The 22,376-nt window shown below is 35.2% G+C and overlaps 2 protein-coding genes across 3 annotated transcripts; one reads left to right on the plus strand and one right to left on the minus strand.

The window, feature by feature from the left end:
• The first annotated feature begins 4,550 nt into the window (after positions 1–4,550).
• On the plus strand, positions 4,551–7,080 carry LOC131868254 (GDSL esterase/lipase At4g10955-like). 2 transcript variants are annotated; one of them, XM_059215599.1, is made up of 3 exons: positions 4,551–4,708; positions 5,907–6,136; positions 6,329–7,080. In XM_059215599.1, the coding sequence occupies exons 1-3, from the start codon at positions 4,650–4,652 to the stop codon at positions 6,976–6,978; spliced, it is 939 nt and encodes a 312-aa protein (XP_059071582.1). In that variant the 5' UTR covers positions 4,551–4,649; the 3' UTR covers positions 6,979–7,080. The 2 variants fall into 2 exon arrangements, with proteins under 2 accessions (XP_059071582.1, XP_059071581.1); XM_059215598.1 differs by having other exon boundaries at positions 5,907–7,080.
• Positions 7,081–21,384: 14,304 nt separating this feature from the next.
• On the minus strand, positions 21,385–22,141 carry LOC131048583 (GDSL esterase/lipase At4g10955-like). The gene has a single exon (XM_057982583.2). It carries the CDS (start codon positions 22,139–22,141, stop codon positions 21,497–21,499), a length of 645 nt encoding a protein of 214 aa, XP_057838566.1. The 3' UTR covers positions 21,385–21,496.
• Positions 22,142–22,376: the final 235 nt, after the last annotated feature.

A 22,376-nucleotide genomic window follows, 5' to 3' on the forward strand; every position in this document is an offset into this window, starting at 1 on the left:
CTACCATATCATACGATGATACAAATTTTAAAATTAATTTGTATGTTTTTTTATTGTTGTGAAATTATGACACTCATGTCTATTAGAAATAATGCATCAATACATAGTTCATTTAATCCATTTTCTATATAAATCCATAAGAGAAAAACATGCACACAGGCTTCCGGAATAATCAAATGCATATATCAAACAGACAAGCCACATGATAACACAAAATATACCATGGAAAAATCCTTAAGAGGGAAATATTCATCCTCCAAAAGCATCCATACTCCATCTTATTAATCAATAATAAACAATAAGTGCATTTACATTCATCATGGATATTTCTAAAACATCGAGCCTTTCCAATGCATCCTCCATATATTCAATCTTGAATCAACATGTCCCATGCCACGCTTCACATACATACTAAAAAAGACTCAATAATATGATAACCCTCTCAATTAGCCAACCTTAACCACTAAACAAATGCTTTCTTATATAAACTCAAACTCACACAAATACAATTGAGTGGTAAGATCAAACCATGATAACACAAAATCATTGACGCAACATTTACTTTTTGATACAAGCATTGAATATTTTTTCCCAATTAATTATTCTATGTCTCCCACACAAAAAATAACTAATCCAATGCTAAATACAACTTTACAAGTGGTCCTCAAATAATTACCTAATGTGGCTAACCACATCTACCATATGTACCACAACTAAATAATTATTTAACTACATCATAATAAATTATTTTATGTAAGGTGTACAACACCTTATCTTGACATTCTTCCAGTTGTTGTATATGACCAATCAATGAAATACATGATCATCATAGTCATACATGAAACTACATGAATCTTCAACATGCTCTCATGGTCCATCAAGATACGTGCAATAAAACCAAAGTGACCATTATCTCAAGAAAGAACTCCTCTCATCCTCCAACATGCCACCTAAGAAAGAAAATTAATAGGACAAGATGAAGATACACCAATTCAAGAACACATGCATCAAATCCAAGTGATAAAAGCTTCATTCTGATATTTAAGACAAAAACTCACATGATTAGAAATAGCATCCACATGCTAATGCATCCAAGCATCCATACCTCTTAGGTATCAAGAACATTAGTAACTCATGTCAACAATATGTCCAACCCAAAAATTGCAATCACAATCTCCCTGTATCAAACCCATCAATGAAGAACATACAAATCTAGGAACTCCCACTCCATGAGTAATGCCAAATCTAAAAATAGAACAAGGCATATCAATTCTATTAATCAACACTCATATTAAGGTGTGATAAATGATAAAAAATAAAGTACCAAGGAAACTCATAATGATCCATGTATATAAAACCCAAATAGCTTCATACTATCTCCCAACATGTAACCACAATCCTCCCAAATCATTAAACATGAACCTTTGGGATGACACACAAGAACGGAGAGAGAAAACCTATAAATCAAACATGTCCTTCTACCAACACCTCAAAGATCTATGTTGTGTCAAGTAGGATCTTCTTATAACCCCAAGTGAAAAGCCTTAACAAGACCCAATTGTTCAATCTCTTAGATCAAACAAAACATATGTATCATGTGTAATACCAACATGGATATAAGCCTCTGTAACCAAGGAAATCAAACTCAAAGTATTCATTCCCAAATTGAAAAATCAACCTAATAAAATAACAAACCCAAAAATCCTAGATCTACAAATTAATAACTTGCAAATGTGTTCCTTACCAGGTGTAATATCAGATCTTTCTTGCATAACCATGGATTTAACTTTGCACTAGATCTACTCAACCTATGTTATAACAAAAGCTCGAGAGCTCAAATCTCCCATAACCATGAAAACTCGGATACCACTTGTTAAGAAATAATGCATCGATATCCAATTCATTTAATCCCTTTCTTACAAAACCTCACAAGAGAAAAGGATGCATACAAGCTTATAGAATAACCAAGTGCATAGATGAAATAGACAAGCCACGAGATAAAACAAGATACACTCTATAAAAACCCTCAAGAGGGAAAGGCTCAGCCCCTAAAAACATCCATATTCCATCTTATTAATCAACAATACATGCAGGCAACATCTATGTAGCTAGCAAAATAACCCCTGGCAAGACTTATTTTTAATTTATTTAATAAATAAAAAAATGTCTTGTTAGGCATTGTTTTGCTAGCTGGATAGACAATTTGATTCATGCACTTACAGAGTTACAATGAATACTTTTGAAACACCAAGCCTCTCAATGCAACTTCTATTTGTCCAAGCTTGAACCCACACATACTAAGAATAATTATAGTAAATAGATATTATGGAAGTAACTTTTCAAGAAAAATACTCGAATCAAAATCTGAAGTTGATAATTTTAAAACCCTCCTCTATAGGCTATTCACTAAACTTGAAGCTCTAAAATAACTTCTCACCTAGGGTTGGTTGAAAAAGTGCATAGGGTTTACACATCTATAGTTACATGGGATTTTAATCTTTAATTTTTCACCAAGATATGACCAATAAACTAAGTACTTGTAGCCATTCCATGTAGCATGTATAATTCAAAGAATAAATAATATATATATATATATATATATTTTTCCTTTATGGCATCATAGAATCCAATATTTAGAAAGTACTATAAGATTAGATATTATTTATCCTCACATTTATATACGAAGTACATTATTAGATTTCATATATCATCAAGCATATACACTTCTCACATTTTGTTGCAAACATGATAGATACATGCTATCTACTCTTACAAGAAGTAGGTCACACTATGGGTAAACCAACATAGTGGGATTCCAACAAATAAGTTATTAGAATCCTCATATGTGTAGGGTATGGTTTACTAAAGGGAAAATGTGCTAATTTATTTCTCTTTACTTATTCCATAACCAACCTCAAGAATTATCCTCCTCATATGTAGGGGATGGTTTAATAAAGGGAAAATGTGCTAATTTATTTCTCTTTAATTATTCCATAATCAACCTCAAGAATTATCCTCCTTAGTTTAGAAAAGCCTACATAAGAAGAATAGCTACCCTAGCTTATGAGTTGGTCCTTAACTATCAATTATTTAATCAAAATTTTTAACTCATTTATCTTAGCTTGACATGTTGGTGCCTAGGATCTAGTTCTACTCTCCAAAGATTATGGAAATGTAGTTTTTATATATTCACTCCTTACCTCAAGATTATCAATTTATTTCTCTAGTTTATTTTTGAGTGTTGCAAGATTAACTTTATTCAATCCCAAGCGACACAAGAATAGCCATATAATTTAAATGTTCCAAATTCTAACATCCCCACTCCTTTCTACAAGTTGTTATGAGCTGACTTAACAAAAAAATATGCAACATTATTAGATTACCACATTTAAAAACATTCAACATGCACATATTTTCATATGGAAGAACAATCATGCCATATATTACTTTCAAAATATAAATAAAGAATTAGATCTATATTATCATCATCTAGGGTATATGCATATATTTACATATGTTATCTTTAGTATCACTTTCTATTGGTATAGGATACTAAGAAGTTTTAGCTAATAGAACCTATTCATGTATCAAGTTGACAAACTCCTTAACAATTTCTTGAGGCTCAACATTGAAAAATTAAAAAAAATTGGAGGCAAAGACAAGAAATTACATTAAGGTGCATATTCTATCAAACTTTTCTTAGAAAGCACATATTAGATCCACATGAACAATCAAATTCATGACAATTGACACTAAATCTACAATGTTCAAAATTGAATCACGTGTTTTTCAAAATATTTCAGAATTCTTAAATAGTCATTAAACGAAGACATAGTTTTCATAATGATGATGAATTAATTGGAGACATCATGATCATCACTCTTTTATCGTTAATTTATAAAACCAATAATTTAACTATATCAAGATTAAATTTAAATTATTATTTTACCCAAACTATAATTACTAATTCATATTTGATTTATCACTTTTATTTTCTTTAACGTCCCTCCTATTTATAATACTTAATTATCTACGATCTTAGATTCAGAAACATGTACACACAAAACCTTTTACAAGCAAGGAATCAACTCTACGAACAAAGGTAAGACTGATAATATAAGATGTGGGGCAGGCAGCGAGGGCGGCGGTCAATGGATTCTCTTGACAGGTGTTCTTAAATGATGCTTAAAGAAGATTCTTCTTATTTTAAGGCCCCTCCAAATCGTCTGGACGGTGACCGTACTGATTCACTTCGACCTCTCTGGATGATTTACAGAGTCCTCAATATTGATTAATTAAGCCACCTTTGGCTAGTAAAACCATCTAGTAGAAATTTTTATAACAGTAACTCAAGTTAATGATCTTAATAATGCGTCATACCCTATGAAACATTAAGAATATTAAAAACTAAGAATCTCCTTTTTTTTTGCTGTGCTTAGTTGGAAATACGTCATATGCTCTTTCTGATGTGACAAAAAAATGTTCCTTTTGTTGAGTTAGCCATTATTTTATCTGTGTAGATAAGATTTCATAAGATGGGTAAGGAATCCATGTTTTGTAGATAGAGGCTTTTGTTGCCTATTAAAGTTATACGTCAGAGGGACGAAGATAATACAATTGGTCTCAGCTTTGTGAGTATCAGAATTGCAATGGCTAATAACAATGGCATAGATGTAACAGAGCTTTTACACCTCGCACTTCCAAACTGGTAAATTTCACTCTTTCAGCAATGTGATTTTGTTCTTGTGGTGTTCAACTTTTGAATAACGATAGACTATTTTATGTTTTATGAAATTATATTTATTTACTTGTCTATCATACTACTACCACCTGATTATTTTATATTTTGTAAGTTTTATTACCTTTTGCATTAACACAGATATTTAGCCATGGATACAGCTGGGTTTAAATTTAGAAGGGAAGCGTTCAATATTCTTACTGTTGTTTGAATTTGGATTATCAAACTACTTAGATATCTCCTACTGCTTTTTTATCTTTTACATTTAATATAAATCAAAAGAGGCAGGAATTCTAAATTCGAGAGAAAATGTTGAAACATAACCTTTACTTTATGTATGATGTGTAGTTCTTGTTTTCCATTGAAAAATATTTCTTGGTTACTGTAATACTCTAAATTATGTCTTACAGACACAGATTCTTAGTCCACTTTTCACACACATAGTTACAGATGCTGTGTACCATAGACTTTGTCATATTTCTAGCTGCTATTTCCAATTGTTAGTTTTACCTGGTATTTCCAAATGTTATTGTTAGCATACTTTTACAATACAATACATAACCTTTACTTTATGCATGATGTGTAGTTCTTGTCTCCAATTGAAAAATATTTCTTGGTTACAGATGCTGTGTACCATAGACTTTGTCATATTTCTAGCTGCTATTTCCAAATGTTATTGTTAGCATACTTTTACAATACAATAAAAATTGGAATGATTGTTTTTTTTCGAAATTTGGGTGTGTAAATGTGAATTAAATTTTTGGTTGAATTCATGAAGTTTCTACAATATATATTGATATGTTTGTAATTCTTTTCGATTCGATTGTGTAGAATTTTAAGTTGTCAACGTTTCGGATCAAACATCATGATGTTGGATCATGGTGTTTGATCTGACATATTGACAACGTAAAAATCTACAGAGTCGAATCCAGAAGAATTACAAACATAAATTTTTGGTCTCAACAGATGACTAATTATCAAGAAATAATGACAACAGATTATATCTTTAAAGCTGGGGTCTGAAATTTGATGGTCTATATAACAATTTTTTAATTTTAAATAGTATATGACAACACAAAATTTTATTAGACCGTATAGATTGACCTGCTATATTTTTATAGAAATGCCCACAAATTTATGTATAATGGCATGAATGGAGTGTTTGCAGGGAAGATCCAATACACAGAAGATGTATTGCTGCGGGCCTGGTGAATATTGTGTACGTGCTTGAAACCAACCCAAATCAGGCTAAGGAATTGTGTTGCTTGCTTCAATTTGAAGTGAAGGAAACTGCAATCGACGAGCATGACAAATCTGTATATGGGGCTGTTTTTGAGTGGCGTGGAAAAGAAAAAGCAGGTCCAGGTGGACCTCCCTCAGAAGTGGTTGCATTTAGAGGTACGCTTCTTCGACCCAGAAATATTTTAGAAGACTTGATCCTGGATTTCAAGGTAGCCATTGCACACTTCAATTCCATAGAAAGGATTGATAAGGGCTTACCCTTCCTAAGAAATAGTCTTCATAGGAATGGATGCCAGAATATTTGGATAACAGGGCATTCATTGGGTGCTGCCATTGCACTGGCTGCAGCAAGAAAATTGGAGCAGAAAGAACGTCGTGAACTTGAAGCACATCTTTTCAATCCTCCATTTTTATCTCCTACATTTCCTCAATTGAAAGTGTTTGAGAGGATTGCGAAGATTTTAGTTGGCACACGTAAATGTGCCCCTTCCTTTCAGTGCAGTCAATCGCAGGAAATTTGCAAACATATTCAAGGCCCTTCCGAGGCTTTGGCATTTCAGATGGGTTTGAAAGATGAGAGCAAACTACTTGAGTTGTATGGTGATTTCCTTCGTTATAGTGATTGGATTCCCAATTTATATGTGAATGAAAAGGATCTCATTTGTGCTACTTACCTTCACTATTTTGAGGTATGGAAGGGTATATATGAGCAGAAAAGTCATTTGGTCCACGAAAGCATGAAGTACTTCTTTTGTTTTGAAGTGGCTACAAAGAAAACCCCTTGGCATATAGTTCCATCTGCAAAGGTATTTAGGGTAGGTAGACATTTTTTCAGTAATCATCATGGCATATGTCAATGGTGGTCTAAGAATCTTCAAGTTAAGAGCATTGAATACATCCCTCCAGATGAAGTCACTCATTGCAATTTCAATCGCTTGCAAAAGAGTGTAGTTCTCCATAACAAAGATGGTGATGATGCTAATCATTCGAGTTATTAAAATGTGGCGTACCAATGACAACTTACTATGTGTTTGTTTTGTATATGTAAATATTTTTGAATAAACAATCTCAGAGAATAAAGTGTATTAATATTTTTTTCATATGTCTACATTAAATAAAATATTAGTATGCATTATTCAAGTGAGAAGATGGTAAGGACATAGAGGATTGGATGAGTGGTACAAAGATTAGACTATAAGAAATATAATTATAAAGTCTTATATAAAAAAAAGAAATATAATTAAGGATAGATATGTTATGTAATATTAAAACACATTTATCTAAAAATAAAGGGAGAATAGATTATAATGTATAATCAAGATATTTTGACTAGATTCCTAAAAGAAAACTTTGAGCTAGTAAGATCCAAAGTGCACTAGCAAACATCATCCTATTTTTTTGATGTTTTTATAGTGTGAATTTATTTCTTATTTAATTTGATCTCCACCACAAAATCATTTAAAAGAAGTGACAAAAATATCGTATACCACAAAATCATTTTTTGTTCTTTCACATATTGACACTTATAATATTTAAAATAATAAAAATACCATACAAATTTCAATGATGGATACTCTTTACTAGTTTCCACTTGACACTACAAGTTGCATATGAAAGGTGGAAGTAAAAATCATTTTTTTGATTGATAGATAAGCTTGGTATCATACTATTGTAACCCATTAATATATGTTTTCACCTCAATGATGTACTTAAAAATATTTTTATTATTAAAAAGAGATTAATTTTTTGTTTTCCTTTATGTTTCCCATTTTTATCCTCTTCTTTTTGTTTCAACTCCTTGCCACTTTATTGTGTTTTTTCTTTTGTTCCTTTTTATCCTTATTTTGATTATTGTTTTTCCTTATTTGTGATTTTTATACTTCATTTTGTTTTCCACTTTTGTTTATTTGTCTTCGTTTCTACCCCATTCCATGATTGTGACATGGAGGATGATGATCCATCTTTACTTACCATATGACTATTAATTTTTTGATAGATAAGTAGTGCCATAGGGAAAACTTGCACCATTTAGCTATTATTATTCGAATTAACTCATCTATATATTTTGATGTGGTTTCAATCACATCCTTTTTATTTATTTTTATCAATTTTGTTTTTCTTTATAGGTTTTTTGTGATTTGTTGCATTTTTTTTTCTACTAATTTTGTGGGTTGTTGTCCATTCCTTTGTCCTTCCTTTTTGGGAATTTTTTTATTATTATTATTTTGATGAATATTTTATCTTTTTATTTTCTATGTTCATGATAATATCCTTTATCATCTCTATTCGAAATAATTTGATTATTCCTCTCTCATTGCTTTACCATGTACAAACTTGGAGGAAAATGATTCTTGTTCCCCTTGTGATGTTATATTTTGTATCTATTGGAAAAATGGTCTACATATTCCTCTTCTTTATTAAAAACCTTGTCTAGGTCTATCTTGGTCTCTTTTGTGGGTGTCTAGCTTACATCCTTGTCATAAAAAAATGAACTAAGAAAAGTAATTGTTTTAAACATATATTATAAACTTAATGTTTAGATTACTTAACTATGTCACTTTTACTCTCGCATTGCTTCCTATTTTAATCTACTGGCAAAAACGTTAATAGAAGAGTGAGGACTTATGAAAGAAAGAATTATAAAATATTCAATTTATTTAATTAATGTGATGCTTTAATATTAAGAATAGTAACCTTACTAAGATGTTGGGCAAAAATCAATATTTGTAAAAGGTATTATATATTTTGAAAATATAAGATAAATACATCTAAATGTAATTTACTCTCTCTCTCTCTCTCTCTCTCTCTCTATATATATATATATATATATATATATATATATATATATGGGACAATTACTTTTAGACAAAAGTAAGCATTAGACATATGAGAGGACTCCAACACGATAAGCATTACTTTTTTTTGGGTTTTAATAAAGAGTAATATTTTGGGATGTTCTTTTGTGCTTCTATCTATTCTTTAACATTATTTTAAAGGAAGATGAATTTTCTTTCATTGTTAAATTTAATTAAATAATTATTAATTTTTTTGATAAATTTATATATATTTTTAGAATGTAAATGGACTAAGTGATGATACTTAGTTTACTAATTAAATAATAAATATGAAATACATAATATTTTAAATATTATCTAATGTTAAATCTAGAAAAAAATATTTTTAGTTAGTGAACTATCTAGAACTTCATGTTGGCTCTCATATTTATCACAGGAAAAGTTTATGGATCTTAGATGGAGATATGTTTTGAATATATGCTCTATGTTTTATTTATCCATGCATACAAAAATGCTTTTTACTACAACTTATCTTGATATATAACATTCTACTATAATTTTCTCAAATAATTAGACTCATAATATTTATAATATCTTAAACAATATTGATTGATCATAGGAAGAAAAGTTCTTCCTAATTAATTCCTAGAAATTGATCAAGACCAAAATTACTAGGCAAGGAACCATGAATACTTATTTGTAAATCCTTACATTTCATCAAATTGGAATGTTATTTTGTAAATTTCTCTAATTCTTTGGTGTGATAGAGGACATGTGTGTTCTTGATCATGATATTGAGAGGATTGAATATATTTTGCTACTATTACGTAACATCTATTATATGAAAAAAAATCAATTTCTATTAAAATAGGAGGATTAAGAAAGAAAATATTGTTCAATTTCAAGTTTTAATTTTAAGTTAGAAGGGGACAAGTTCACATTCCCATGGTTACCACCACAACCATAGACTTTTCCTAGAATGATATGATATTCAAAACTATGTAGAAAGAAACAAAATTGAAAGAGGTTCATAAATACGTGTGCTAGATATTTTTAGATGTCATTTTTCTTCTTTGATTATTGAAACATAAGAACAACATACAAATTTTAAATGATATATTTATATTCAAATATTGAATTAAATAATTATTTTTAGACAATAATATAAAATTAAAACTAGAATTATTAATTATAAATGCTTGCACATAATATACGCTACATTATGATGATAAGCCCTACACTCACACACTCTTCTCTATCTCTCCTTTCAAATTTGTGTCTATATTTCAATAATATAAGTGTTAGCCTCCCCTATTTTCTTTGCAAATTTCAAACTCGGAGGTCACCTAAATGGTGTTTATTTTCTCTTTCAGTCATTTATTTCCTCTTTTTGAACCCGAGTCATTGAACCTTTTCAAAGTTCAAGGTTCAAAGTTCAAAACGCGCTTTAAAGATTTTTCTTCGCGGCTTTGTTTTATGGTAAAGCGAGCGCTTTGTTGCAATTCATATTGGACTTGAACCGTAGAACCTTTTTGGTTGAAGGTTCAAGGTTCAAAGCTGGTTCTCTTTTTGCTCGTTAACTGTTATTTATTTTGTCGCGTAGTCAGTGTTTTGTATTGCTCTGTGTTATTTCTCAATTTTGAAATTGAACCTTTGAACCTCTTGGTTCTTGGTTCAAGTTTCAAAGTTTGAATTCTTAAAGATCGAAGTTCTATGTAAAATTGATACATGCATCATAAAGTGAATGTGGTAGCGGGAAAAGAGAATATTTCGGGGATTCAAAATGTTAGTTTCTAAAATTATGACAAGCAATCATGATAATTCATGAGTCGTGTGATGGAGTGATCTGAAATTAAATGCATGCTGAGTATACATCAAATCAGGTGATAACTCACACGAACTTAATTAGTACAACCGACTAAGTCTTAAGTGTGATTTTGTCTATCTTTGTTGTGAAAACAATTATTTCTAGAATTTTCTCAGTAGTAATGCAAGCGAGGAAAATTGGAGGTATTGTATCTGCACGCAAAAGTTTTCCAAGAATTCGAGCTCGCTGTTGTTCATTCCCCTTTGTTGTGTATAAAATTTCATTACATTCCTATAATTGTTTGTTTAAAATGAGAGGGGCCATTATTAGGCCACACTTCTTGCCTATTTAGTTCACTCCCAGAGATGGGAGATACTTCATTAGCCCTGGCGGATCTCTCCGATTTTATTGAGAGAGCCAAAAACACAATTCAGAATTCAATGATGGAGAGAATAGTGAAGAGTGGTTTGATTGAGGCCGTCCCATTTTCCATTGCTGCACCATGCCCGAAGTTACTATTGAAATGTATGAATAGGTATGATGCAGAGCACAGGTGTATCAGGAGCATCAATGGCAAAGTGCTATTAAAATTGATAGGGAGACCGTAATGGAAGCCATGGGTATACCTCATAAGGAGCCATATGAGGACTAGACTATTGGCACATCATACTCTTTCTTTTTTGAGAAGAAGAGTACTTATAAAAGCGTGATTGCCAGGAATTGGTTATTGAAGATTCAAAAGGGAGGGTCCAGGTTGCCAAGGCCGCTTACTAGAAAAAAATTCATAACAGAGGTGCGAGACATTGTCATTCTGTTGAATAAGTTAAAAGGGAATTCCCATATCTTCTACTGGGAAAACTAGATGTAGTTTTATGTCCAAGTCATGCTGAACGGAAGCGCCTACCTGGATTGGGGGCAGGTAATTGCAGAAAGATTGCACGAGAGTCTGAACAGGTTTGCAGGAATGAGTGGTTTCTTTATGTCTTTATATTTGTTTTATATGCTTACATGTACCCAGGATTGGAATAGCCTGTATCATGAACCTTGGATTGATGGAATAAGGGTATATGAATATTACCCTCACTTGTAGGAATAGTAGAGAATTTTATGAGATGGAATGACATTTTTGTAGGGAGATTAGTCTACTAATTGCAGGGAAACACAAATAAGAGGTTGACAACGGAGGCCATGGAATTCGTCAACATTTATGGTAGTTACTTTATCCAATTCTCCCAGTTCACTTATATTCAAGTTGGCGGTTTTTAGGGTTAACCTTTCAGGTTACCTCGGTTTGTTTAGGATAGTTATGTTTTAATCGAAGTCTGTCGTCAACTAGCATATATTGACAAAAAGAGTGGAGGGGAGTCCAAAGTGGTATTTCCTGTAGAACTTGGACACTATAGCTGTGCATCTATTTAAGACGAATTGAATCTTGAACTTGAACTCAAGAAGTTCAAGTTGGAGTTGTATGTTGCCAGATACAAATTTGATAGTCATGGATTTGCTATGGATAATTTAGATGTTGATAATGGTTTTCAGCATGAACCTCAATTGGAGGATTATTGGGAGAACTGTGCTGATGAGTTTGAAGTTAGAAGGAGGTTGTGGTCAAGGTTCACAATTTAGCAAATTGTAACAATGGGCTTATCCATGAATGTTTCTGGGGTGCAAGAAGATGGAGATGAGGAAGTAGTTGACCCTGAGTTCGATGAAAGGATATAGGGACACCCTATCCCATAAATTGATTGGAATAGGAAGGGAGATGGTAGCATTCAGGCCAGAACCTTTAATGTGATCAGAAGAAAAGAGAAATGGTTGAAAGATCGTCATTTAAAAAAAAATCTTATACTAGCACCTAAGGATAAGAGAGTTGGTCGAACCCAAGCGACTTCCCAAATATCTCTTCTTTCTTCTAATGTTACTATTGATATTGTAGGTGATGAAAAACAAAGGACGCAAAAGGCCAATATTGCAAATTTAGGAGAGTCTTCTTTGGGTTCCGCCTCTGCCCGTGTTACCAGATCACTCAGTAGGAAAGGCTATCAAAAGACCCTTGCAAGTTCATTGGTATTAGACTTGGATCCTGAGGAAGAAATTCAAGAAGTAATGGATACTTAGATGCAGGATCAACTCATCACAGATGTTGCAGATAAAGGAAAGGAAATCAAACAACCTAAGGATTTCGGGGATACCATGGCCGTTATCACCATTAACCAACAATCATCGTCACCAAGGGAAACATCCACCACTCCTAAGTGGCTGCGTGCTTCACTTTCTAAGAAGAGGAATGTAATTCCTATTTCAATTCCAATGGAGGATATGGTTAGGAAGTGCCTAGGAAGGACTTCAAAGTCCAAAAGACTCAAAACAAAAACCATGATCGATGTGGATGGGCAAATGAGACACTGGGTTGCAGAAGTGGCTAGACCCCGACTGATAAGGAGATTAAGAATATCACTGAGAAAGATTTTATCATTGAAAAGATTGATTTAGGGGCAACTCTAGGGGCAACTTCTTGTGCTGTTGATGCTAAACATTTGGAGTCTTCAACCAAAAGGAGCCTCACAAGAACTTGGAAGGATGAATAAGACAAGAATGAGATGAAGCAGATTATAATACATATGGCTCGATATATCAATGCTATCCAAAATCCAAATCCTCACCCACTTTCCCAAGTTTCTTTATCATTTGATCCAAAATCACCCATGAACCAGAAGTTACTTGATTAGGTTAAAAGGAGCCGAATGATTATATATGTCTTTAGCGAATGGCTTGAATCAATTGCACAGCAGGGAAGGAGCTATATTTCTGATTTAGTCAAGGTGTTAGAGAACGCAGTGCCTGTTGGGAAAGAGTTAGATGTTGGCATTATGTGAATTGGTATGTGGACATAATGACATTGTATGTTGTCATTGATGTCAATATGTTGAAGAGGTGTGAACCGGCATATGTGAGAACCGGTATAACACTATGAACCGACATTTGTGCCAAAGTGAAGTGGTGTGCTTGTTCAAGGTGAACCGACATATGGTTATGGGAATCGGCACATGGAAGCGTTGTATGACTACCGGTTGGTAGTCTCAACTTCAGGGTTTCTTGTTGATGTGCTTCAAGCCTGTATGGCTCAAACAGTGACATTGTGTGATGAGTTAGCATTGTAATGAAGAACAGATCGTGTTGCCACGTAAGCTTGTGTGCGTGAAGGATCTTGCATGAAGGAGATTGTTCCTATCTACCTCGAGAATGTACGAAGTTTGTAAAATGGTGATAACATGTGATGGGTTATCAACCGCCATAAAATTGGTGGAAATGGACGATGGAGAAAGTCTTGAGTTTGGATCAAGATCTGCTGCATTTAATGCAGTGTGCTCAACGGTTAGGATTGAACCATTTGAATTCCTTAACCTAACAGGTTTAGGGTTTATGCTATCGACCTATCTGTTTTCCTATAAGGTCGATGTTGTGTCTCTTTCTGGGGTTGTTGGAAAAAGTTGCGTGTGTGTATCCAAGAGAAGGGATACGTGATTCTTGCCAGACCAAAAGGAGAGAAGTGATACCTGTAGAGTGTAAGTGCAGAAGGTGAAGAGGAGCTTAAGCGGATCTGCATTGGCATTGAGTGCTGTTACCAGATATTGTAATACCTGTTGATCTCTAACCACCTCAACAGTTGGAAAATCCTTTCACAGGGTAGCCTTAACCGGCTTGCTGAAAATCCTTTAACAAGGTAATTCAAAGCTACTGAGTTTGGAATCCTTTAGCTATCGAGTTCTTGAAATCCTCTAACAAGGTAACCTTTAACAGGGTTTAACCCTTAACCGGGTATTGTAGCCATCCCTTAATCGGGTGATCTTTAACAAGATCGGTTCCTAGCAGAACCTATTGTAATGTCTCTAACTGGACAAGGCTTCTAACAGAGCGGACTTCTAAAGAGTTCAAAAATAGCTTGTGGGTATTCATCCCCATCATGGTTTTTCCCATTTGGGTTTCCACGTGAAAAATATGTGTGTCATGTGTGATGCTTTGCTATTGTCTGTCAAGCATATGATGGTTCTGTATTTTATGCCTGTCAATAAAACATGTTGAACTAGCTGTTATTATGATCTGATGATAGATTACCTATTTATGCATAAGGGTGAAATGGTAGTGTAGTCTTGAGTTGAGTGAAAAGCTAAGTGAGTAACCGGTTAATGCTTGTCTCAGACGTTCTTAGCTTTACTGGTTGCACTCTGTTTCAAACCGGTGTTACTGTTTGCTAGTCATTTGAAGTGTCTACTGTCAAACTGGTTTAGGACTATTTTTTGCCTGTATTGATTCACCCCCCCTCTGAGTACCAGTTTGGTACTATTCACTCATCATTGAGTTATCAATTGGTATCAGAGCATCCTCCAGGTCCTCTGTGTTATAAGCTTAACCGCTTGAGGTAAAGATCCCAATCAAATGATGAAGAGGGAAGGTCCAAAGTTTAACAGGGAAAATTTTAGTATATGGAAAGACAGAATGAAAATATTCATCAGAAGCATGGGTGCTCAACATTGGAGCTATGTTGAGACTGCCTATGTTGCTCCTACTGGTACCCTTACCGATGACCAAAAGAGAGAGATGCGGGAGAATGGGCAAGTCATGGAAGCCCTAATTAGTAGTTTATCCGACATTGAGTTTATTGATGTTTAGGACAAGGTAAATCCCAAAGAGGTATGGGATACCCTTGAAAATATCTATGGCAGTGATGAGCATGTAAAACAGGCGAAGGAAGAAATCCTGAGAGGGAAGTTTGAAGATATGCGGATGGTTGAAGGTGAGACCATTCAATAGTATGGAATAAGAATCAAAACCGTTGTTGGAGATATCAAGAGTGCAGGTGGTAAAATAGAAGACTCCACTGTGGTAAGCAAAGTCCTAAGATCCCTATTGCCGGTCTATGCAATAAGGGTTGCTGCTATTCAGGAGCTGAGATCAATAGACAAGACTAAGGTATCCTTAGACTCCATCATAGCAAAGTTGACAACCTATGAGCTAAATAGTTTTGATAGCAGTGTTCAAAAGACTGAATCAACTTTTAAAGCTTCTGCTGCACCATCCAGAAAAGGAAAAGAAGCTAGCACTAGTGGTGAACCAAGACAGAGCAGAGAAAAGGATGATGAGGAGATTCTGATGGCATTCAAAGCTCTCCTTTCCAGGAAACTTCCAAAAGGAACCGACAAATACAAAGGTAAGCTACCTTTGAAATGCTTTTCTTGCAATCGGATAGGACATATTGCTGTAAACTATCCTAATGGCGACAACAAGGACAAACCGGAAAGGTTCAAGAAATTCAAAGGAGGAAACCGGAGAAACTGTTTTGTGGCAGTTGATGAAGGTGTCACAGATGAAGAATCAGAGGATGAAGAAAATGAAGATATTGTGTTTGTTGCTGTCAAAGAAGATGTGTCTGACAAGAAGGCTCTTGTCTCCCGGTTTGATAATTCCAATGAGTGGATCATTGACAGTGGCTATTCTCACCATATGACTGGTGACCAGAGCAAGTTTCTATACTTGGAGGAGTATGATGGTGCTATGGTTCGCTTTGGAAATGATGCACCATGCATGGTCAAAGGCAAAGGGTCCATCTCTCTGAATGGAAAGAGTAGTGCTGACAATGTGTATTGGGTTGATGGTCTTAGACACAACCTCCTAAGTGTTGCCCAGCTAAATGATAGTGGTCTCACTCTGAAATTCAAGAATGGAGTTTGCAAAATCAAAGAAAAGAGTGGTGACTTGGTGGCCACCGACATGTAGACCAAAGGTAACCTATTTCATCTGAATGCAAATATAAGTACATGTCTTATGGCTAAATTTGATGATAGCTAGATATGGCATAGGAGACTCTGCCATGTAAACTTTGATAACATTGTGAAGGCTAGTAAGATCAAGGCAGTCAGAGGGTTGCGGGTGCTAAGCAAACCAGATAATACCTTGTGCAGAGAGTGTCAATTGGGGAAAATGTCTTCCTCAACCTTTAAAGGCAAATCTTTTACTACTGACAACTTGCTTGATCTTGTGCATACTGATTTGTGTGGTCCTATGAAAACTAGAAGTGTGCAGGGTGATAGGTACTTCATGATTCTCACTGATGACTGCTCAAGAATGATGTGAGTCACATTCTTGAAAGACAAGTCTGAAGCCTTTGTAAAGTTCAAAGCTTTCAGAGCATTAGTGGAGAAGGAAAGCGATAAAAGGATCAAGTGCCTGAGAACTGATCAAGGAGGGGAATTCACTTCCGGTGAATTCAACAAGTACTGTGAAGAACATGGCATCAAGAGGCAATTGTCTGCCCCCCAGACTCCACAATAGAATGGCCTAGAAGAGAGGAATAATTGGACTGTGGTTGAAGCAGCTAGAACCATGTTGATTCAAGGAAAGGTAGCTCACACCTTTTGGAGAGAAGCGGTGAGCACTGCAGTCTACACAATGAACCAGGTACTCATCAAGAAAGGTAAGGATAAAACTCCTTATGAGTATTGGACCGGTAAGACACCTATGGTTAGCTACTTTAGAGTGTTTGGTAGCAAATGTTACATCAAGAGGAGTGAACACCAGAGCAAATTTGATGCGAAATGTGATGAGGGAATATTCCTAGGATATTCCACCAAGAGCAAAGCTCTCAAGTGTTTCAACAATAGGACTCAGAGAATTATGGAAAGCATCAATGTAAGAGTTGATGAAACCTCTGAGAAAACTGAGGAAACTAGCAGTGAGCAAGTGGTAAACGAACCGGTTGCAACCTTTTGGGAATTGGTTGTTAGTCAACCGAGTACCACTAACAATATTCCTACACCGACAAATGTAGATGCTGATACTGATGGAGATGAGGATGAAGAAGAAAAGCAAGAGGAATCCATCAAGACCATTCCTCGGTATGTCAAGTTGAATCATGATCCTAATCAGATCATAGGTGATAAGGATGCAGGAATCCTTACAAGAAGAAAGGTCTGAGAAAACTCATATATGATCTCTGAATTTGAGCCTAAATCATTCAAAGAGACACATAAAGATGAAGACTGGATCAAGGCAATGGAAGAGGAACTTGACCAGATAGAGAAAAATGGTACATGGTCTTTGGTAACCAGACCAGAGCATAAAAATGTCATTGGTACCAGATGGGTCTTCATAAATAAGCTAAATGAGGATGGCACAGTGATTAGAAACAAAGCCAGATTGGTGTGCAACGGATATGCTCAAGAAGAAGGAGAAGACTATGGAGAAACCTTTGCTCCTGTAGCCAGATTGGAAGGGGTCCGTATGCTTCTTGCATATGCAGCTTTTAAAGGTTTCAAAGTATATCAAATGGATGTAAAATCTGCATTCCTAAATGGTGTACTTGAAGAGGAGGTGTATATTGAGCAACTAGATGGGTTTGCCCTATCTGAAGACAGTGACATGGTATGTAGGCTACATAAAGCCCTATATGGACTAAAGCAGGCACCTAGGGCATGGTATGAACGTTTGCATTCCCATCTTGTGAAGATTGGATTTGAAAGAACAAGTGAAGATAACAATATCTACTTGAAGTCTGAAGGAGATCAGATCCTGATCTGTGAGGTATTTGTTGATGACATTATCTTTGGTGGAGATGACAAGATGAGTCATGAATTTGCAGATGAGATGAAGAAAGAGTTTGAAATGTCACTCATAGGGGAGATTAAGTTCTTCATTAGATTGCAGATCCAACAGATGAAGGATGGAATCTTTATCACTCAGTCCAAATATGTCAAAGAAGTGTTGAAGAATTTTGGCATGGAAGATAGCAAACCGGTTGGGACACCGATGGTGACCAGTTGTAAACTATCCAAAGAGGATGACTCAGCATTGGTTGATGAAAAGGAATACCGATCAATGATTGGTAAATTGCATTATGTAGTGCATAGCAGACCGGATATTGCACATGCAATTGGCATTACTGCAAGGTTCCAGAAAAGTCCAAGAGAATCCCACTTGGTTGCAGTCAAGGGGATTCTTAGGTATCTGAAGGGAACTGTTGACTATGGATTGTGGTATCCATACAACAAGGATTTCAACTTGAAAGTGTTCACAGATGCTGATTGGGCTGGTAATGTAGATGACCGGAAGAGCACAACCGGTGGTGCATTCTTCCTCGGTGGTAGACTAGTCTCATGGATGAGTAAGAAGCAGAGTTGTATCTCTCAGTCTACAGTGGAAGCAAAGTATGTTGCAGCTTTCATGAATTGTACTTAGACAATTTGGATGAAGCATGTATTGAATGGCTTCAAAGTTCCTGTATCTGAACCGGTAAGTATATTTTGTGACAATACTAGTGCAATTAATATCTCCAAGAATCCGGTTTTACATTCTAGAACCAAACACTTTGAGCTTAAGTATCATTTCTTGAGGGAAAAGGTTCAGAACAAAGAGATTGCACTGGGGCATGTTTCCAGTAAGGAGCAGTTAGCAGACATATTCACCAAGCCTCTCCCAAAGACTACATTCATATACTTAAGAGGTGGATTAGGGGTATTGCCCCTTTCGGAGGTGAACTAAAGGTATATGCTCCACATCAGTCATGTATTGCATAGTCAAATCTTTCTTTAGGATTGATGTGTGAAGGATGCTACTCCTCAGGGGGAGCAGCATAATGGAACAGGGAAACTTGTGCCTCCACTTTGGCATTGTTGTCAAAGGGGGAGAAGATGTGATGCGGAGAAGATATCTGCAGACATTGGGGGAGAAGATGTGAAGCAGAGAGATATCTTTGCATATTGCCATCAATGCCAAAGGGGGAGATTGTTGGCATTATGTGAACCGGTATGTGGACATAATGACATTATATGTTGTCATTGATGTCAATATGTTGAAGAGGTGTGAACCGGCATATGCGAGAACCGGTATAACACTGTGAACCGACATTTGTGCCAAAGTGAAGCGGTGTGCTTGTTCAAGGTGAACCGGCATATGGTTATGGGAACCAACACATAGAAGTGTTGTATGACTACTGGTTGGTAGTCTCAACTTCAGGGTTTCCGGTTGATGTGCTTCAAGCCTGTATGGCTCAACTGGTGACATTGTGTGATGAGTTAGCATTGTAATGAAGAACAGATCGTGTTGCCACGTAAGCTTGTGTGTGTGAAGGGTCTTGCATGAAGGAGATTGTTCCCATCTACCTCGGGAATGTGTGAAGTCTGTAAAATGGTGATAACATGTGATAGGTTATCAGCCGCCATAAAATCGATGGAAATGGATGATGGAGAAAGTCTTGAGTTTGGATCAAGATTTGCTGCATTTAATTTAGTGTGCTCAACGGTCAGGATTGAACCGTTTGAATTCCTTAATCAAACATTTGAGAATTCATCTGACATGATCCAAGTTTTCAGAGATCAAGTACAACAGATTTAGGAAGCAAAGTCCTTGACAATTGAAGATTCCTCAAAGGTTGCAAGAATTGAATCCATGTTGGTTGTCTGCTTCGATCATTTGGAAATGCATAAGGGTAAGGTCCTACAGGTAAGAAAAAGGAAAGAGGTATGGAAGAAATGAATCTTACATATAGGCCTCCCACATTATCAACTCATTTTGAGCTTCTCTTCAGCTCACCTGGAATGGCAGAATATTCAAAGTACTTCCACATCACAACGCAAATAGGTTGAAGCCATCTGCTGAAGTCTGATCGTGCCTCTTTTGCTCGTGGCTCATGCTGCTTTTCTAGTTTACTTATTGCTTTTTCAGTTTTAAGAAACTAAACTTCTTTAACTATGGGATAGAGTTAATCATTTAACTCTTGTTTTATTTGTAATAGACTATCATAGCCTGGCGGCTATTTATATGGTTCTGAAAGTCTTTTTAAAGGTCCAAAAATTTTTTGATTGAAAGGAACAAACTAATTTTTCTATGGATTTTCAGTGTAGACATTTTTGGTACTCGAATGAAATAATATTTTGATACGATCTTCAAATCTGTGTGTTTGAAATATATAGCAATCTCTGTTGGGATGTATTCTTATGTGCAAAATATGCTATTTTATTACCAATTCTTTCTTAGTCTGTGAATTCATTGATTTTCTTTTGTTTAAAAGGTGCTTTATTGTTGTTTAAATGGCTCTGATCCCCCTTGTCCTTTGAGGCATGAGCGAGAATCGATCAACATTTACACTGCTTTGAGTATTTTGGGTGGAATAAGTTTTATATTGTATGGATATGTGCAAGAGTAAAGGTTGTGAGCTTTACACTTGTTAATAAATATCTTGTAGCATTCTTTTTGTGGTGACAAATGAATGTGAAAGCCTTTCTCACTTTCTGGTGAAGAGTGTGTTTGTTTTTGAGTAATCTGCATAAAATTTTTTAAAACATCTTACGAGAAGTTGCACTCAGGGTAAACCTAAACTCGGTTCACCCAACTATTAGTTTATTTGTTTTTTCATAAAAGGTATGCACAAATCATTATTTAAAAACATATATAAAAATTAAGAAAAAAACAAATCTGTTAACCAACATTAAATATGTGAAAGAGAAAGATATCGATACACTAACTATTCAAATATACAAATGCATATGTGAAAGAGAGTAGTGCTATCACTATTGTATTATACCCTTCTTTTCCGTCAATAAAAGATGAGAAGCTGCAGTCTTTTGTGAAGGTGTTGGAATTTTTACTCAATCATTTCAACTGGAAGGTTATATTTAACACTTTGAATAACTTCATCTGGAGGGATATATTCAATACTATTGAAACGAAGATCCTTATGTCACCATTGACGAATAGTGTGATGGTTGTGAAAGAAATGTTTAGTTGCCACAATCACCATAGCTGAGGGAACTAAATGCCAAGGGCTCATACTCTCATAAAGCAGATGACTTCTATGTCTATATATACCCATTAACACCTCAAAATAGTGAACGTAATTCTGACAAATGGGATCCTTTTGGTTCACATAGATGTTGGGTACCCAATCGCTAATACCAACGAATTTAGCGTACAACTCAAGCGATCTCTGATTGTTTCCAATACCTTATTCAACGCTGAACAACTTCTACTCTTTTCAATTACTTTCAACTGTGGAACTGTAGGGCAAATAAATGGAGGATTGAAAAGATGTGCTTCAAGAATATGACGTGCATCCCTCTGCAGATTCATTGCTATACCCAATGCAATAGCAGCTCCCAATGAATGCCCTGCAAGCCAAACATTGTTGTACCCATTATCATAAAGGCTCACTCTTAGGAATTGTAAGCCCTTTTCGACCCTGGATATGCAATCATAGTGTGCAATGGCTACCCTAAACTCTTCGACCAAGTTATGAAAAATATTTCTTGGTCGAAGAAGCGTACCTCTGAACGCAACTACTTCAGAAGGAGGCCCACCTGGACGTGCTTTCATTCTTCCACGCCACTGAAAAACAGTCCCATATATAGAGTTGTCATGGTCGTCAATTACAGTTTGCTTCACTTCAAATTGAAGCAAGTACCAAAATTCTTTAGCCTGGTTTTCGTTGGTTTCAAGGAGGTATACAACATTCACCAGGCTTGAAGCTATGCATCTCCTGTGCACCGGATCTTCCCTGCAATCACCCATTACACTTCTGATGCTGAGACCAATTGCCTTATCTACTTCTTTTCGACTTGTAACTTACATAGACAACAAAAATGTCAATCTACAATGCATCTACTTACAATCAAAGAATCCTTAGCCATCTAATGAAATCTTATCTCTACACAGACATTCGTACATTACTTAAACATATGACGTGTTTCCTGCCATTCATCGCGATAGGAAGAGAAAAAGGAAGATTCTTAATTTTTTCTCTTGA

The sequence above is a fragment of the Cryptomeria japonica genome, unplaced genomic scaffold, assembly GCF_030272615.1.
Source record: "Cryptomeria japonica unplaced genomic scaffold, Sugi_1.0 HiC_scaffold_200, whole genome shotgun sequence".
Classification (NCBI taxonomy): domain Eukaryota; kingdom Viridiplantae; phylum Streptophyta; class Pinopsida; order Cupressales; family Cupressaceae; genus Cryptomeria; species Cryptomeria japonica.

Bases quoted from the DNA above. Each gene is read 5' to 3' on its own strand.
- LOC131868254 (XM_059215598.1), top strand. From the start codon at position 4,650: ATGGCTAATAACAATGGCATAGATGTAACAGAGCTTTTACACCTCGCA. The intron at 4,709-5,906 runs GTAAATTTCACT...GAGTGTTTGCAG, and splicing joins CACCTCGCACTTCCAAACTG to GGAAGATCCAATACACAGAA.
- LOC131048583 (XM_057982583.2), bottom strand. From the start codon at position 22,141: ATGGGTGATTGCAGGGAAGATCCGGTGCACAGGAGATGCATAGCTTCA.